General features: G+C 37.0%; 1 protein-coding gene across 1 annotated transcript; it reads right to left on the bottom strand.

Annotated features, from left to right (window-relative positions):
* Positions 1-1,662: 1,662 nt before the first annotated feature.
* Positions 1,663-16,186, bottom strand: LOC120530653 (heat shock factor protein 5-like). The gene is made up of 6 exons (XM_039755076.1): positions 15,802-16,186; positions 7,395-7,727; positions 5,113-5,207; positions 4,393-4,737; positions 3,628-3,765; positions 1,663-1,677 (listed from the first exon to the last, which is right to left on the bottom strand). Exons 1-6 carry the CDS (start codon positions 16,184-16,186, stop codon positions 1,663-1,665), a joined length of 1,311 nt encoding a protein of 436 aa, XP_039611010.1.
* Positions 16,187-19,444: the final 3,258 nt, after the last annotated feature.

The following is a 19,444-nucleotide window of genomic DNA, read 5'->3' as shown; positions in this document are numbered from 1 at the left end:
ACACTCCAGCGCTGCTGCCTCACGGTACGGAGATCAGGGTTTACATCCCAGGTTCTCTGTGTGTGGCATCTGCATGTTCTTCCTGTGTCTACATGGGTCTCTTGGGTGCTCACAGTCCAAAGAGCCCTAGAGCGTGGTTAAGATGTGTGTGTGTGTGTGCTCCCCCTGAGATGGACTGGCACCCTGCCCAGGGTTTGTTCCTGCCTTGCATCCTCCACCAGCTGGCCAAGGCTCCAGCAATCCCTGTGACCCTGTTCAGGAGTAAGCAGGTTAGAAAATGACTTACTGACTTCCTTGGAACATTCATGTCATATTTTTATTTAGGATTCTGGAATCTAGAGAATGAAAACCTATTCCCAGTTTCAACTCTTTTAGTAAAGTTTTTCTGCATGTTTAGCAAGAGAAACATCGACCATCAAGACATTGGCAAATTAACCAGCTCAGCTACAGATGGTGACAAGCAGAAGATTAGAGGGATACCATGAGGCAAAGGAGAAAAACATAAAGAAGCAGCACCGCTCATTTTCAGGTATTCAGTTTTATTAAGGCATATTCAGACTTTGAAACAATTGTTCTATTTATGACAGGCTATATTCATATTATATTTGAAAAGAAACAAATGAACAAGTATGCAGTACTCTAAACCTCAACAACAACTTTCTTGCATATTCATCATCATCAAAACTTTGTGTCAAGAATTAACCAAAAGTGTAGTGTTAAATATCAGCTCATTTGTGCCTACTTTGAGAATAATGTAACATTAGATATTTCTCTTCTCTTACAGCTTTATTATTATAGCTTAATTTTACTAAAAACAAACTGTATTATGTGGCTTATGCAAATTAATTTTACAAACATTTTCATTAAACTGCTATGAATATATTTACCCATTGACAGACTGGGCAACTTCAGCAGACAAGTATAGATTATTTCATAGATAATAGCATGCATTAAGAAGAATTAATTTAGTTACTCCTATCTGGCACAGAAATGTACACATGGCAAGGCCTACTTGTTTATCTTTAATTCTCACTTGAAGAAACGGCTGTAAGACAGAAGTGAAAAAGAAGAACTAGTTTCAAGCTAACACACGATAATACCCAGTTTTAGTTATACACCTTTTTCTAAACAACAAGTATAAAACAGCAAAAATATATCAACCTTGACTAATGTAGATTTGTTTTAAATAGAAAATATAATTTTCCATAAGCCAATCCCAAACTGCATTAGCGACAGTGAAGATGTAAAGTGTGATCTTTTCAACTTAAAGAAACCAAAGACTCTCTTATAGGAAGTCAACATGGGAACACCATATTTGAATCACTGCAACATTAACACTCTAAATTCCTCCGTTAGTAAAAAGCCAGTATTTTGAACAAACTTCACAGGCTTTGATCCCAATATATTTATTTCTGATTTGAAAATTACATTTTAGAAAGTACTATTAATCTATGTAAAATGTTAACTTCATTAAGGAACCTTTAAAAAACCAGACTTGGCAGAATTGTTCCCAAGTTAACAGACAGGAGTTCTGATGATGGAAACAACCAAAGGCCTCAATCGCTTATTTACTGCGTTAGCAGACTTCATATTGGCGGACTGGACGACAGGAACACAACGACACTTTATTTTCACAGGGAACCTGACCACAGGCAACAGCAGCTAATTGCATGAGATCTACAAAAATTAAAAAAATAAAATCAACATTTTTAACAATTTAAAGAAGAATAATTTAAACATGATTTTAATATTTGTGTCCATTTTTTATGATTTGTTTTAAGTAACAAAATGATCTTTTGGTTGTGAGAATGTAAACTCTAGTCAGGCTCCATAAAGAACTAACCCAATAAGATTTGCCAAATAATCATGATGTTTCATAAAAGTGCAGTGGCCGTACCCATCTTCAAGTACCTGCCACCAGTTCCTTTACGAGAATGATGCCGAATGTCCTTTCTAGGATAATAATCTTCTTTCCAGTAAAGCCAAAAGTAAATTATGTAAATGCTCCAAAATTTAAACCAAGTTAATTTTACTAATGCGTAATATTATTATTTCACTTATTTTAGGTAAAATGTGTCAAGATGAGAAAGCTCCAACTTTTAGATGAAGCAATGCAGCTTTGAAAAACACTGACTGACTGCTGGCGACATCATCACATTCAGCACATTACAAAACAATGAAGAAAAACAGATGGAGAGGCCTCCTAGGTGAAGGCGAAACGGGTATGGTGAACGGAGTTCGGCATTTGCACTGTTATTGTTTGCTGTTAAGATTTAAACTCATTTAGCATCAAAGCAGGGCTGCAGTACTGCTGATTCGTACATTGTCAGTCATGTTTGTTTCAGCAGTTGCTGTCAGGAAGAAAGGATTAGCTTTAAGTTGGGATAAGTGGCATTAGTATACCAGCAGGAAATGGCACATCTACTGTACAACTAAAACCCACAGGAACGGGCCCAGTAACACTCTGTGATGTTAGTTACACTATTGCTATTTTAATATTTGTACGTCTTTGCCCTTTGCATGCTTTGTTTAGTTTTGAAATGATCACGCAGCTTTTTTTAGTGTGTCATTTAAAAAGTCTCATTATTCTTTGACCCTGAATGAATGACATTCCCTTTTTACTTTCTCGTATATGAAGTGTAGGTAAAGTATTGTAATTGTCTAAAAATCTGATGCCGAGATTTTGATGAGTCTCGACGTTTAAGACCTCCCGGAGTCTGAAAATACCATTTTTGGAATTATGTTTGTGTGTGTGTGTGTGTAAACCTGATAACTTGAGTACACTTTCAGTTAGGTCAACCAAATTTTGCATACAAGTGTTATGTACCAAACAGATTTCTATCAACTTTTGGGCTATTTCTGCTAACCAGAAGTGGTACTTTACCTTTTATTCATGCAGCTGCTTATTTATTTAACTTTACTTTTAGAATTGTACAATATATTATTAATTTGATTTGTTTTTGATGGTTCTTTAATGTACATAATATAAAAATATAACCATTGTCTTGCGGTTTACTCCTCAACTTTAGAGTATACGAGAAAGTCTAGGGGAGTCCACTCCCGATTTTTACACTTACTCTTCAACTATCTTTCATACACCATCCGACACAAGTGATGCAAATTTCATATATTAGATTTCTCTTCCGCTTTAGTCAAAGCATTTCATTTCTAAATGATCATGCAATTGCTCGTTCGTTCCAAAAAATACTTTTCATCATTGCTTATGCCTGTCATGTCTGTCTGGCTTTCTGATCTCGTATCACACACTCGTATCACTTAACCCAATTTGCTGAAGTCTGAAGTTCGCTCCTCCTTGTTTAGGTTTTCCCCCAATTTTGGCGCCACTACTGCCTAAAGCGTTACTTGCTGTTTTAAAATTGATTGCTATGAAGTTTTTTTTCTGCTCTCTCCATCTTCTCAAACAATCTCTCCATCATAAGTTACTCCTTTTAATTTTCTAACCATGTCAAATGTATTAATCTACAGTATTTTATGAACAGTGTGTTTATACAAATCACGCTAATTGTTACATTTGTATAAAGATTGGTAATTCAACTTATTATAGCCCATTGTTAAAACATTACTTACATTTTACAAGTTAGTTATCCATTAATATGTGGTACTTACTGTACTGGGAGGTTGACTTTGTAGTATACTGCTTATAGTTTCACTGTGTGTGTAAGACGTCACGCTTCCATCCTTCAAGGATATCAGGGATTGTTCACTTGGCAATGCACACTTGTTCTGTTCAAAGTGTCTGGAAATCTGGTTAAATTAAAAATGTGACATCATTATCTGGAAAAGGATGGTGGTGTAGTGATTAGTGGTTCTGCCTCACAAATTTAGTTTTGGTTTTAAATCATGGCCCAGACTTTGAGAAATCTGTGCTTTGCTATCATGTCTGTGTGTGGTTTCCTTCCCCATCCCAGGTGACAGGACTGTGCCTTGTGAAGAATGCATTCATGATTACCATACGAGTTTAGGACCTGGACTGAAGATAAATGGAGGGCTTATACGTTCACACTTTATAGAGCCCACAGTCACGTTTGTACCCCCACTCACTTACACAGGATTAGTGCTGATTCATGTTTGCATTGTGAATCTGGTTGGTGAAGGGCACTTTGTGATTTTTTTTGTTTTTATGAAGAAAAGCTTACAGCCTCACAGGGGGATGGCAATATGTTTAGTAAGAACTAAAGTTTAAACTATTTATTGTGGACGAAAATAATTCATTTTTTAAACAACTATATAGTACGAAGATGCATCAGTACCTTTTCTTATGTTGGTACATTGGCTGTGAATAATAGCAGAGATTAGCATTCTGCAAACTATGTATAACCAGAATACCACTTCTTACATTTATGAATCACATAATATTATTTATATGCTTACCCAAGATTGTGAACAGTGGCTGCTTTGTTCTTGCAGTGAAGAAACCAGAACGCCTGATGCATCAGAAATGGAAACTGAACAGGCTGTTCCATCAGTCTGGCTCTTGGGTGCAGTAGGCATTTGGCTGTTTTTCAGGGCTGATGGTGTAACTGGTGGTATTGGGATCATCTGTGAAAGTGTATTATCAGAAATATGATTTCCAGCGTTTGAAAGCGGCTGCTCCTTTGAAGTAGATTCAGGTTGCACCTGGCCGTGAAACAGATTGGTGTCCACATTTACCAGGCATGAGCTGGTGCACTGACACCTGGGATTGGATGATTTCTGTGCCCACACTGGACATGGCATCTGTATTTGTGGATAAAACAACACAGGTTAGATTTTGTAATCTACAGTATATATTACCAAGGTGTGCAACCACTACGCACCCACAAAAGATCTTCATTAAAATTACAAAACACAGTGAGGATCACACAAACTGCAATTACTTTTCAGAATATAAAATTTGCCTAAGCAATTAAGCTTGAAGAACAAATGTAATAAGAACAATGTAAAATGACTGAACAGTTATCTTCGATTTTTTAAATAGAAATCAAATATAACATAATTATACCAATAGCAAAATAAATATTCAGCAACACTTAAAAAGATTTTTTTTTTAAATCAATTGAGATTTGAATTTTTTATTGGAAAAAAGAGGGTTTTTTTTATATTAAACCAAACCTGACAACTGTTGTAGTGGGGAAAGGTGTAAAAATGTTGAACAAAGTTTGTTGACACTGAGTTAAAAGAAGAAGGAGGGCAGCCATAACACATTTCTGCAACAAAAAAAAAAAAAGATTATTTTCTCAAAATATTTCAGAAAGCGAGCTCAGAGGTTATATATTATATTAATATATATCAGCTTTAATAAAAATAATAATTTTTCATAATAAAAATGTCCATGAAATATATACTGTACACCCATCCATTATCTATGTTAGTTTTTTCCGTTATTGAATTGTAGGACGCTGCAGCATCACAAAAGCATCACTTGCAAGAACCTACCTTGAATTATGCGGGTGTAAGAATATTACGTTATATAGTTTTTAGAATGTTGAAAGCAAAAATGTTTTTTAGTAATCAATACATATAAAACTTCAAAAATATAATAAAGTGTAATATAACCAAAATAGTTCAGCAGTACCACACTTGCTTGTGGCATCTCACTACTGCTACAGTCTTGGGGCCAGTTTATACTTCACGCTCAGAGCGCGTATGCCCACACATCATGGCTGCCACATGTTCGCAGTGTTCATTTGATGCGTCCTCTGAGCACGTCCTCAGAAATTAATGCGATGTGTGCACAAGTTGCAGTATCAGCAAAAAGTCAGGGGGTGCAGTGTGAGCGTGTTTACTATCTACATGTGCCAGGAAGCCGCTTTGCAAATCCTACAGGATTGATGTCTGCGCTTCAATGTTTGATGAATGGTTCGATATGGTGAAGCAAAAAGCCAACATACAAATGTGTTTATGGTGCTTTTATATTCAAAGTCACATATTCCCCAACGTAGTGACACAATACATTTTAAAAGTCTCACATACCATCTTCTGTGCCATCTTTTTTTTTTCACCTTCACAACAGCATCACAATGTACGACAGCGTATTTGAGCCACAGAGAAAAAAAAATTAGGGACACAGTGAAAATATCTATTTTGTGATTAAAGTGGAAATTTCAATTTTAATCTTGAAATGTCCATTTTAATCTCGTAGTTTATTTAATCATTAAAGCAGTCCGTCGTAAACGTCATCTTAAAACAGACCCAGTTGTTAATCGCTATGTGCTTCTGGGCCTTTCTCCTGACCCGACAGGAGCAATCGCCGCACACAGAATACATTAAATTTAGGATATTCCAGCTCTGTGCACATTTAGAGTCCTTAGATTTATACTTGATATCACTTTCATGATGAAATGCATTAAAATATGTATGTTACATTTTACAGATGATAAATCCTTAATTTAAATAATGAATACTGTAAATAATTACACATGTAGGGGGGCACAGTGGCGGAGTCATGTCCCTGGTGCTCCCTGCCTGGAGTTTCCATGTTTTCCTGGTGGGTTTCCACAGTGTGCTCTGGGTTTGGGGATGCTAAAATGACGCTAGTGTGTGTGTGCTTGTATTCACCTTGCAATTAGCTGATGCTCTGTTCAAAGCTTGTTTTCTGCATCATGCCCAATGCTTGCTGGAATGGGCACATCCCTGGATTGATGGTTTTAATCATTTTTCAGAGATATTGTGGCAAGGTGTCCTCTGAAAGGATGTTTCGGGCAATTCACAACACAGCAAAGCCAAACGTTTTCTCACCATGATGATATCTCACACTGCCACCTGGTGGAATCTTCCAGATTTGCGTAAAGTAGGCACACAAGTATGAACAGTACAACGCTTGCGTCCACAGGCACACGTGTTGCATGAAGTATAAACCCAGCCTTAGTAAGTGTGCAGTCTCCTGTTAAGCTACCCGAGTCTTCCAAATTTTCCTCTTTACCATCAGCAGGATTATTCCTTTCCTTTATTCTCTCAATAAAATGCCACAAAATAATCATCAGTTTGCAAGGATTTAGTAATAAAATACAGCATACATTAACATAGTAACACAATTAGGTCATATCAATGCACCTGGCTTAAATTGTTTAAAATAATGAGACAACTACCTGGTAATTTTTGATAAATATACAGTATATATATCAGGATATTAGAAGTTACATTTTAATGCTGACATAAAACTAGATATAAAAGATATATACGTTTAAAGAATAAACAAGTCTTTAAATGTGGTGTTATACTAAATAACAAAAAAAAAAAACAAATGTACCCCATCAAACTAAATCTTAAACATCTCACACACCACTAAGAGATAATTCTGTTAACTTTCTTTTAAATGGATAGTGCTGTGATTTATTGTTCTTCCATTTTTAACTAATATCACACTGTGATACACAACAGACTTGAGGAAATACCTTTTACGCAAGATGCTGGATGCAGCTGGGCTGATGGAATTATACACCAGTCGAAATTTTGGTCCATGGTTCTTGAAGAATCCAGCTCTGCATGTTGTGGCCTGGAAATGAATTGCATGGTGTTTGAAGCTTGTGGAAAGAATTTTTCCATATGAGAAACGGGGGTGCCGTGCTTGGAGAAATATCTGTCATTTTCTCTCATGTAAGCCTCAGGACTGTTTGACCACATGGGCTGTAAAACTGGATCCTCCTCAAGATTTTTCTTGCATTGTAAACTGATTTGGTTTGCTGGAGATGCAGATGAATGGAGAGGTTGATGTACCTGCTCAAGATCTACAGAAATTGAAAACAAACCATTTTTGTTATATCAAGACACAGCTGCATTCACCAATATTTTACCTACTCACAAACTCTGATTTTCAGTTGTTTATGGTTGATGAAGGGATTATGATCTAGTCAGTTTTACATTATAGCAACACTTGTCTTTAAAGACAAGTTAAAAGAAGACATTCTGCAAAGAAAAAAAAAACACATCAAGTAAAGCTAAATAAAAAAGAATTTACATGCAACAAGTTCAGGCACAAATGAGCACAGCTAACAGAAATACCAATTTTGTACATTTCAGGTTTTGCATTAATGAGAACGGATTAATTTTGGTGTTTGCATGTGAATTTTGTTAGAGCTACCATTCCATTTCTCCGTCTCCTACACTCTGTGGGTCGTTACAATACTTCACTAGTGAAATACTTATTAAGTAAAGATGGACCTAAATGAAATGCAATTAAAGGTATATCATCTGGGTTTTTCATTTAAATAACTTGAGTGACGTGACTGGGTCTCAGAGTCCAACTTTTGTGTAGCTAGTTGGCCCCATACTGCAGCAGACTCTTCCACTGTTTGACTGGCACAGCCTAACCAGTGTAGCACCCTCATTCATGGAGAATTTTTTGCTTCACTTGTTCAACTTAGCTGACAAATTTGTCTCATTACCAGAGTTTTGGATTTTAAAGGTGACAGGCTGAAACCTCCCTCTGTACTTATTTTGGTTTACCCCAATTCATTATTAATTTTTTGAAGCTTTCCGGATATAATCTTTTATGCCATCCTGCAACACTTTCCATCAAAAATGAGCAACACAAGTAGTACAGTGGTGGGTTAATTGTTGGATTGTGATGTTTTATTTATTTAAGTGTGTAATTATCCATCCACACAGGAGAGGTTATTTTTTTTACTGCTGTTTATTGCTCAAACTCTGCATGCTCAACAAGGCTTTGTAACATTTGGCAGGTCTATGATTGGTGTAAAGTCTTCATCTGGCAACTAATGATGGAATTTATGACATTGATTAAATTCATTACCCAATCAATAAAATAACTGGATGAATCCTAATATTTTATTTATTCTGTTTCTAATTGCAGTACCCTTCCTTTAAATCCTGTTATGACTTGGATGAAGATATGATTTGGATGCATCCAATATCCAAAACATGTTTTTCCAGCACACAGGTAATAAATATTTACTGTGTTTATACTGACCACTGTATTCACAAAGCGTGAACCCAACAGTGTAGCACCAATCCACCACACGGCACCCTTCGATGCAGAAAGCAGGCCAGTTCCAGAGTGTCGTCAATGCATTCATTGAGTGCTACAAGTTTAACTGTGGTTCTTGAAGTATGAAGCAGTGAAACTTCGAGCCCACAGCTCAAAGCTTTATCTGGAAATACTAATACAGGATGTAATAAACATGAGCAATCTCAAAGTTTAACCATGGAAGAACAGTTTGGCATAAAATTGTGGAATTTCAAAGTAAATGCATTCTAAATGAAATTTTAATTTTCAATAGCCACCTGTGTCAACTGCCTACATTTACAGTCAGTCAGTCATTGTCCAACCCGCTATATCCTAACACAGGGTCACGGGGGTCTGCTGGAGCCAATCCTAGCCAGCACAGGGCGCAAGGCAAGAACAAAGCCCGGGCAGGGCGCTAGCCCACCGCAGGGCACACACACCAGGGACAGTTTAGGAACGCCAACGCACCTAACCTGCATGTCTTTGGACTGTGGGAGGAAACTGGAGCACCCGTAGGAAACCCATGCAGACACGGGAAGAACATGCAAACTCCACGCAGGGAGGACCCGGGAAGCAGCACCACCGTGCCACCCTCCTACATTTACTTTTATAGCATTTATTGACGGTAAGAACAAATGTGGTTTCTTTTTTCTACAAGAGACTCGGGCTCAAAATAGTATTATAGTTATTGATTATCTGCATAATTGTTGACATTTCTGACTCTTGTAAAATTCCACAAGTTTCTTTATCGTTGACGGTCATTTAGATTTAAACATTACAGCAATCCACTTAGTATTCTTCTCTTAATAAATACATTGCTTTTGGACTTCACACATGTACAATATATATTGGGACTTTGAAATGCTGATAGGACTTAAGGATACTGTAATGTTAATTGCTTTCTTGTGACTAAAAAAAATCTGTTTCACTGTACTTTGTGTGTTTATAATGAGATATGATAGGTACAACTGGGCAATATGGACTTGAATTGATACTGCCATTATTTTGACCAAAAATGTAACATGTGCTGTATCTTGGTATCTTCTCAAAGTACCTTAAAGATTTAAGATCAGCACTCGGATAAATGGGGAGGGTTACGTCAGGAAGGGCATCCGGTGTAAAATTTTGCCAAATCAATATGCGGACAACAATTTTGGATGATCTGCTGTGGCAACCCCTAACAAGAGCAGCCGAAAAATTTCGGAGACTGTATACTGTAGATATGTATGCATACTTTAAGATGCAAAGTCCAAAACTGAATATATTTTTGTCACAATAATACAAAATATTATTAGCAAGCAATTTCTTCTTTTGTTTTTCAAAATTTAAGAATTTCATGAACACGTGCGCCTCAAAGCAACAGTCAACTCAATGTTTTTTTTCCAACCATTGCTGTTTTACATCTCCCTCACACTGGGCGGCTCAGTAATGCAGTGGTACATCTCACAAAAAGGAAGCCAGGGCTAGAGTCCTGGGTGTTCTCTGTGTGGAGTTTGCATATTTCCATCACCAGGTGCTCTGCTTTCCTTCACCAGTCCAAAGACCGGCAGGTTAGTGAACTGGCACTAATATGTGCACATGTATTTGTGTTCACCCTGCGATGGATTGGTGCGCCATCCAGGTGTTGTTTCTGCTTGTGCTCCATGACTGTTGCAATAGGCTGCAGCTGCCCTGCAACCCTACTTTGCCACTCAGTAAACATTGCCCTTTCTCACTCTTCTTTGGCTTTTTATACCTGGAAAGACAAGCTCTCTTCATTATTACTTGCACCACACCAATCAATGATCATAATACATGTACATATGTAATATACAGTATATTATACATATATTGGTTTATGAGTTTCATCATTTGTAATGGTTCCAAATTATATAATTGCATATATGAGCTTCTTCAACAATCTATAATGCATGCAGGTATTTATTTTATAACACTCACCACCATCAGGCAACCCATACTTTGTGTCCAGTATTGCTAATGGCGTCTTGAATCTTTCTTCCTCTAAGGTATAAAGCACTCAGGTATTTTATATGGCTGGTGCCACAAAACACTCTGCAAGCCAAGCTTGAAATTCTATAGGTGGAGATTATTCTTTGGAAATGGGGAGAGCTCAACTTCCCAGTGAAACATCACATTCACTTTCAATCCCAATGGACAGTAACATCGTCCCATTAAAATTTGGCATTTTAAATTCACTGACATTTATTTCAATACCTGATATTTTATTACCACATTAGTTGGACAATAATTAATGTTTACAAAGTACTTCAATAATCTTAACGGAGTCAAAGATCACTAGGACAAGGTAGATTATTTATAAATGTCCATGCAAGATTAATGTGCTATATTTTGAATATCCAGTTTTGTAATTAGAAAGCTCAATGCACTTGCTAAACTAGAAAATGGCCAGTAATGCAGTTTAATCTTTAACCAATACATGAATACTGAATAATTCACACAACTACGAAAGGCTGCTGTTTTTATTCAACACAGAGCAGGGAGCACATCAAATGGATGGAAAAGGGTTTATGATGTGCAGATATGTCACTTCAGGTGTGATGTGGATTACTGGGTAGTGTAATGATCTGACCACCGTGGCGGACGGCTGGGACATGTGTAACGGAATGACTTGGGGAGAGAACACAAGAACACGTAAAGGGTATTATCTCCCCTGCAGCGGTAGATGGCAGCCCCCCTTAGATGCAGCGGTGCTTTGGACTCCCACAGGGCTTCATGGGAATTGGAGTTTGACGCAGCCCTGTTGTGTTCCATGGGTGCTACCAGGGGATACTGCATGGACTGTGGAATGTAAGTTTTTTGGGCTTCCACTTCACCCAAAAATGCTTCTGGACCATGCTAACAGGTCACTTGGAAATACTCCTGGGTGCAGGATAAAAGAAGCCTGCTGCCACTACTCAAAGAGCCAGAGTCAGGACTCTCGGGAGGAAGAGAGACGAAGTTTGCTAAGTTTGAGTTAAAGGCTTTAACTATAACTGTATTCCAAGTTTAATAAAGGTTTTCCAGATATTGTTTTTAGTTCATTTAGTTAAGCTTTTTTTTTTTTTTAAAAGTTAAAACTACCAAAGAATGTGGTTTGTATTTTTGAACCAATACATTTCCTGTTCCTGATTTTTATGCCTGCTATTACTATCCAGACACTTGTTTAAAAAAAAAACAAAAAACAAAACCTTGTTTTCATTGTGTTTGTCTTTAATCTGGCATTATAGTAGAGTGTTGGCTTCCTAGCCAGTAGTTCTGTGGTGAAATGACATGTATGTTGCCTTCCTTTCCTTCAATGGATGTAGAAAATATATTAGCATAGTATATACATACAGAGGAGTCGGAAGATTTAGAAACTGAGGAGTCGGAGTCAGAGCATTTATCTACCGACTCCACAGCCCTGGTTTGCTAGAGGAGAAGTGGAGGTGAAAGGAGAAAAGGAGGGAGAGAGAAGAAGGAAAAAAGAGAGAAAGAAGAGTGTTGTATAATGCCTTGTGCTTTAATTGTGCCTGTATACCTGTGCTGCAGGTGGGAAACAAAAGGAGAGCATTTCTGACGCTTTAATAAAACAACGTGTGTGTTACTGGATTTGTGTCTGCATCTGTCTGTGTTGGGTTTGAGCGGCTGGAGCGCCCCCTGCAGGCCACACCACTGACACACTAAGAATTGTTTTAGGGTGTCATTTAAATAGGCAGACAGAAGCGTGTTTTGCAATTTGTTAAGTCACTAAAGCTGTCATCTCCTTCCACCTGCTGCTTATCTGCTCATACAACATGCAAAGGAACAACAAACATTTTAAAGAAACTCTGCTTAGCTGGGAGCCTTTAAATGAGAAGAGCACATTCTAGACACCGCATGTGCCAAATGACCTCTTCATACACAGTAATGTGTTTTATCCCGTAGATGTGGTGTACTGCCTGAACTGTCATCCCAAGAAAAACTGAACCACCCGCAAACAGCTGAACTAACCCTGTTCTAAATGCTTTCTTCTCCTCATCCTCATTCCATTTTTATCACACTCATCACTAACCAGGCAGCCTGGGTGGACTTGACATCATCAAGCTTTAAAAAGGTGCACTGGAGATTTCGCCAATTTTACTAATGTTTGGAAGTAGTAGTAGTAGTGAATCAAATAAACATGCTTAAAATCAAGATGTTGGCTTTTGTTTATTGATTTTTCTTGAATATTGAACAGAATCAAAAATATAATATTTTGCCCAACCTAGTAAAAGGGCAGAGTATTTTTTAATATAACAAAAAAGAGAAATTTCAGTAGTATATACACAGTATAATGTAAAATATAACTAGAATATAAACTCAGAAATTCAATACAAAAAATAAATAATTGTTTTCAATTTCAGCACTATTGTGTTACAATGTGGTTTCTTCTATAAATAATATATTTTATCATTCTTGTTCCAAAAATGTCATTCGGTCACTGATGCGAAGAGCAAGAACTAAAGTGCTGATACTACTAAGAATAACGAAACCTAATTAATGACAACAAATGTCAATTGGACTTTATATTTCAATATTACTTATAGAAGTCTGATTTTAGAATATAAATTTCTCTAAAAATATCGTAAAAAGCAAAATGACAGCTGTTAGTTGTAAGCACATGATAGTGGTGGTATACTACAGTATGTTGGCCGTCCAGCAGGTGGTTAGGGCAGAAAACAAGGTAATTAGGGTCTGGTGAAACAGGATGAATAACAAGAAAATTATTACTATTTTTTTTTTTTTATCAGCATTGCTGTTCTTGATCTATAACATTCAAAAATGACACAAGAGCTGGGGAGAAAATTAGGCAAGCTACCTAAAGAAACTAAAAGGGTTATTATAAATGATAACACTAGAGGAATTAACTAAAATTACAGTATGATCTAAAAGTAAACAAGTACAAAAATGATGAATTTATGAAGACATTAGCAAGATTTAAGAGGAAAATTTTTAAATATCAAAGACACCAAAGCTGCTTAAGTAGGATGCACCGTTTTATTATTTAAGTTCCCTCATTTTAAAAAAATGCCAAGTGTGAATACAAGGTCAATGACAGAATCCTAATGACCAAATATGTATTTGTATTTATCAAGACAGCTGTTGAGCACGTAAGAGCGTATGACAATTAATGTTGATTAGAAAATTACTGTAAGACAACGCTACAATTAAATATGTTAGGGTGGTAACCAAGAAAAAATGTTTATTTTTAAAAAGTGGATGGGTGCTTCTTTATTGTTTTGAACATGTAGCTTATTCTGCAGGTTTCCAAGTACATTTTATTTTAAATAAGCCAAAGTACCTGGGATTGTCTGGGTATCAGCACAATGGGTTAAGGAAAGAAAGCAAAGGTTTATGTGTTTTTCAAATGGTGGCCCCCCAGTAACTACTGGCTGTCCCACCCGTCATCTACACTTCTCTCTCTGTTTCTGCCTTCATAAGTTAATATAAGGTTTTTTTTTGTCTGATTGGATTTCAGAATTGCAGTAACTCCTTGCAGGGTTTTAACGATAAACTCTGTCATGTCTGACTCATCCTCTTATATCAAGGTGGACAGTTCGTAGTGCTTAAAATATGAAAAAAATCTGCCATGACAAACAGCCATTCTTTGATTTTACTTTGTGTTGCTCTGCACTTCCAGTCTCAATTAACAACAACCAGCAAAAGTGCAACATATTCCTTTTTATAGTACAGTAGAAAGAAGCAGCATATGGCTTTGCCTGGGTAAGTAATGTTGAGCTGTGGTCATTTTTGTCTGCTAGTCAAGCTTTTAATCTTTTCGGATGTTTCACTTGCTCTGTGCCAGCAGGTGGCATTGGTGAGCAAATTGTAGCACACAGGAAAAAAGGAAAACATTGGGAACCCCAGGGCCAAAAATTGTGAGTTCCAGTGTAGTCTGTTAAAGAAGCCATAACTTTAAACTGATTTCATTGTTATTAGTTTTTTGTTTGTGTGACTGTACCTCAGCAACTAGCTCACTGTACTTTATGACCATATTACAAATACAAAATTACTGATTACATTGAGTATCAATTAGCCAATTGCACAGACACCACAAAATGATAAAGAACACGAGACCCCTGTAGTATCATGCCAAACTGGTATATCACTTTGATAACTGGTTTGCTAAAATGCAAAGACAAGATTCCTGTGATCTTGTTGACATGCGAAGGCACAAAGAATGCATCTGATACAGAGGTTGAGAGCACGCACTGATGGCATGTTGCTGCACACACCACACGATGATCCACTAGGATTGGGACCCGAGTTCAGGGGATGACACCTCAGCACCACACTTGAACACTTTGAGGTTTTATACGGTGGCTGGAGTGCCAATCCTGCCACCAACCCCCAGTTTTCCCTGTAAGTTGGTGGAGCTGCTTGTAGGGCTGAATGCAGATTAACGTCACACCCATGGAGAAGCAATTACAGGTTAAGGGCCCAATGGAGTTGAGTTACTTCTGCTGTTTACAGGATTCGATCCTGCAGTGTAGATCTTTAGCCTCAGACCCACCACTCCGCACTAGATAGAAAATACATATTAAAACATTATTTTAAAATGTATAATTGATCAGATATTAAATTACATAAGTAAACAGGAGCTCAGATGGAATGGAAGTAAGTTATGCCTGTCGTCCTCATGGCAAGCCCTGCTTTCAGGGAAACAGCTAAATGGGAATAGAAAGTGCAGCACTGTGACAGTTTATTAATAACACCCTGCTATCAACAAATCTATCCCAGAAAAATAATCATTGTCAATCATTTTCTATACATCAGCGACCACTGTGGTTATAGTGAAAATAAAATAACGATTAAACAAGCAAAAAAAATACTCTTACCTTGGTTTTCTAGTCTTTCTTTTTCTGAGAAATCAAAAGAATATGAAAGGTACTTCCTCTTCTGGCTGGGTTGCCGACATGTTACCTCCATTCCTGCTTTTAGTTTGGCTTTGTTAACACCGGTCAGTCTCTTCACATTGACTAATAACTCCGGGTGTCCTTTCTTGAAGTTTGGGTGGAGGTAATAATGACATGCTCCATTTGTAATTCTGTGGTTTCCCACGGCATTATCATGCCTGGCTGTATGAAGAACTGCTTCATCTGCAATAGAATACAGGTCCTTGCAAGCAGATCTATTAACTGCTTTGATGTCTCTTCCAAATTTACCACTCTGAGAAAGACTTCCAGAGTTCATAGGAAGCTTTCGAAATCCATAAAGATTCATCTGTCGAATAAAACTGGTAAAGTTGGAGGTCTTGAACCCATCCGAGGATTCCACTGAAAACTTTACTGGAGATAAAAGTTCACTTTCAAACAGCTTCTGATGAATGATTACCCCTTCAGCATTGGGATTCCAGTTTATGGACTGGATCTCTGGATTATTTACCAGTCGCCACAGTTTAGCTGGGAAGTTATTGGGGCTGATAGGTATGGAAAGTAAGTCTTCACCTATCACTGGGTGGCTGATGGGCACTGGCATCACCACTGTAGAGAAAAAAAAAATCAACACTGTTCATTTGAATTTAACACAGTAAAAAATGTTCATTATAAAGAACACTTTCCATTCCAAGGTTGCAGGTAACTAAAGACTACCTATAAGAACAGGACACAAAGCAAATCCCAGTACTTCAAAAAAACTCCAGTCCGTTGCACAGTACACTCACACACACACACACACACACACACACACACATGCCCACAAACATTCTGTCAAAACATATCCTGAAACAGCTCAAGACTCTCCAGAAACACTCCACAAACATTATCTGTAGGACAGCAGTACCAATCATAACCTCTCCATGCTGTTCAAAGGAATGCCAAAGTCACAGTTGGTGTCTGCAAACTATTAAATTAATGGTAAGAAAAATATTTTCCTATCTATTATAAAAAAAAAAAATCCTGGAGAGAAACACTAGGGCGTCCAGATGTGATCTTCACATGAAGATCACGGAAGACACTTAAAAGACCCGCGAGAAGAAGGAGAATGGCCATGGAGCATCTCATGGGGACCTTAAATTGGCTGTCTTGCGGTGACCTTAAACATGAGACTTTGTGCCAAGAGATTGACCCAGGACCATCTTGCGATGACGTAGAACATGAGATTCTTGCAAGACACACCCTACTTACATTCAATATCAAATAAGACAAAGGGCAACAAAACATTCAGTCGTGTGAAGGATTTGAGCACACACGGATCCAGGGTCTCAGTGCATATAAAGCATATAAGGACAATACGTTATAAATTAAACGTCGACCACTAAGCGAAGAAGAAAGCAGCGGGAAAAAAAGAGACTCAAAAGCGTTGGAGAGAAAAATTAGCAAAAAAGAAAAAATAATCTAGGTGCAAATTCGGAAAATAAGTAAAGTAATTATCAGCCCGTAACAAGTGGAATTGAAACTAAGCACGTCCAATCAGGCTCAGAATTAAAAGACAGACTAAAAGACAAAGTAGAACTTCATAAAGACTTTCACAAACATTGGTGCTATGCACATGCAGAGCAGGTTAGAGATTATGAAAGCAGTGGAATTGTAAAGGCTAAAAAAAAAAAAGGCGCCATATACATGTGTTGAAAGTTAAAGAATATGAAAGTAGGAAAATTAGAAAGTATAAAAAAAGAAGGTAAAGATCGCAGCAGCGCAAACTGGAAATTATTACTTGAAAAAGGGAAAATAATCAACACGGACCAGGTATCACTGAAAAAAAAGCAGGACAAAGCCAGGTCAGAAATAAAAGACAGAGTAGAAAACAAAGTAAAACATCATAAAGAGGTTATAAAACAAGGGGGCCAAACACATGCAGAGTGATATACAGAATATGAAAGCAGAAAAAAACGACAGTGTCTAAACAAAGAAAGTAAACTTTACATTAGCTCAAAAAAAGAGAAATTATTACTCGGAGAAATAACGAAAAGGTGAATAGAGATCGAATATATGGACACAGTTGATATATAAGAAGTATGTAAATATTGTAAGGCTTTGAAGTTTAAATCAGAGAATTTCAAAAACGTGGTTTACCTCACATGCATTTATTGGTTACTTTGCAAAAAAATTATTAACTGCTGATGATACGGATCGTTTTGTCTGTGCTGAAATTCCAAACAGAGAAACCTATCTTGAATTATGGTACAAAGTCATTAAACACATGTCTCACTGACCTCACTTAAAAGATTCAGCATATCGGGATACGAAAGATTCCAAATATTGTTTTTACAGAAGTTCTGAAACAAAAGTGAAACTAATGAAGTAGCAAAAATTCAAAGAAAAAAAAAATCTTAAAAGTGTGTATCCGGAAAACTAAACACGGGGGTTAGCGAGCGAAGAGCGCAGGGGGCAAAGCCCCCTAGTCTTTATTTATTAAAATAACTATGTACTTTAAGAAAAGTGAGGCTTTTGGTGGAGTAAATTACTAATTACAAACTATCATCCTCCACACTGCAGCACAATGCTTTTATGATTAGATTACATTTAGCTTCCTGTATGTCACATTCTCAATATAGACCATCTCTAGCCTAGAAAACAAATTCATTCCACATAAATTAATGACTTCCTTTTTCTTGATTCATTTCACTATTAGAGAAAGGAAGGTGCATTCACAATAGAAGTCTGTAAACCTCAATTACTCAGCTACACAAAACTATAAAGAACAATAGACCTTGCATTGCGGTATAACAAATGTTCAGTCAAGGACTTTGAACAGTCTTTGCTATTACCTCATGTTTTTTACATACAGTTTATTAATTCAACAGAACCATTTAAAGTATTTGTTACAGCGATGATTTTGACTTTTGAGCATCCAGAAAATAAAAAATGGAAGGTAATTTTAGTCTGGTAATTTCAAACTGATACGACAGCATTTTGTGTGAGCTAAAATTGTTATTATTGTCAATCAGCTCTCAATGTTTAGACATTGCAGCTCTTTCATCCCTCTGTAGGACACTCTATAGTTTTTGTATATTATCCACACATAACTTTCTACTTTTAATACATATAATGTATATTTCAACTAGTTTATTAATAGGGTTGCTATCTTACTGGGATTGCTCTCTTTTTCAGATCCTATTTGGTATATTCAGCACATTGCTTGCATATTTTCAATGTTTGTGTATGGGTTGGCCTTAGGGATTCCACTGATCTCTCAAGTCCAAATAAACAACAGTGTGACTATAAACTGATGTGGGTGAGTGTGCATGGATTTGGACTGGGCTGACCACTGCCAAACACTTATTGGCATCTGAGAATTGCATTGGTTCAGGCTGCCAACACTCATAATCACGAAAAGAGGCAAATTTTGAAACTCATTTAAAGTTTCCAAAACGTTTCATTTAAAGGGCGATAAAATGAAAAGTAAAATGGAAGAAAATTTCTGTGTTGTTGTTTTATGTACTTATGAATACACAGCTCTTTTTTCTTGAGTGGTTTTGCTTAAAATACGTTAAGTTTTATAGCATTTTACAATGGTTATAACAGTGGCAGGTTTAATTTG

Source organism: Polypterus senegalus, chromosome 6 (genome assembly GCF_016835505.1).
Source record: "Polypterus senegalus isolate Bchr_013 chromosome 6, ASM1683550v1, whole genome shotgun sequence".
Classification (NCBI taxonomy): domain Eukaryota; kingdom Metazoa; phylum Chordata; class Cladistia; order Polypteriformes; family Polypteridae; genus Polypterus; species Polypterus senegalus.
The sequence above is the reverse complement of the archived record's forward strand: the minus strand, read 5'-3'. Positions and strand labels throughout refer to the sequence as shown.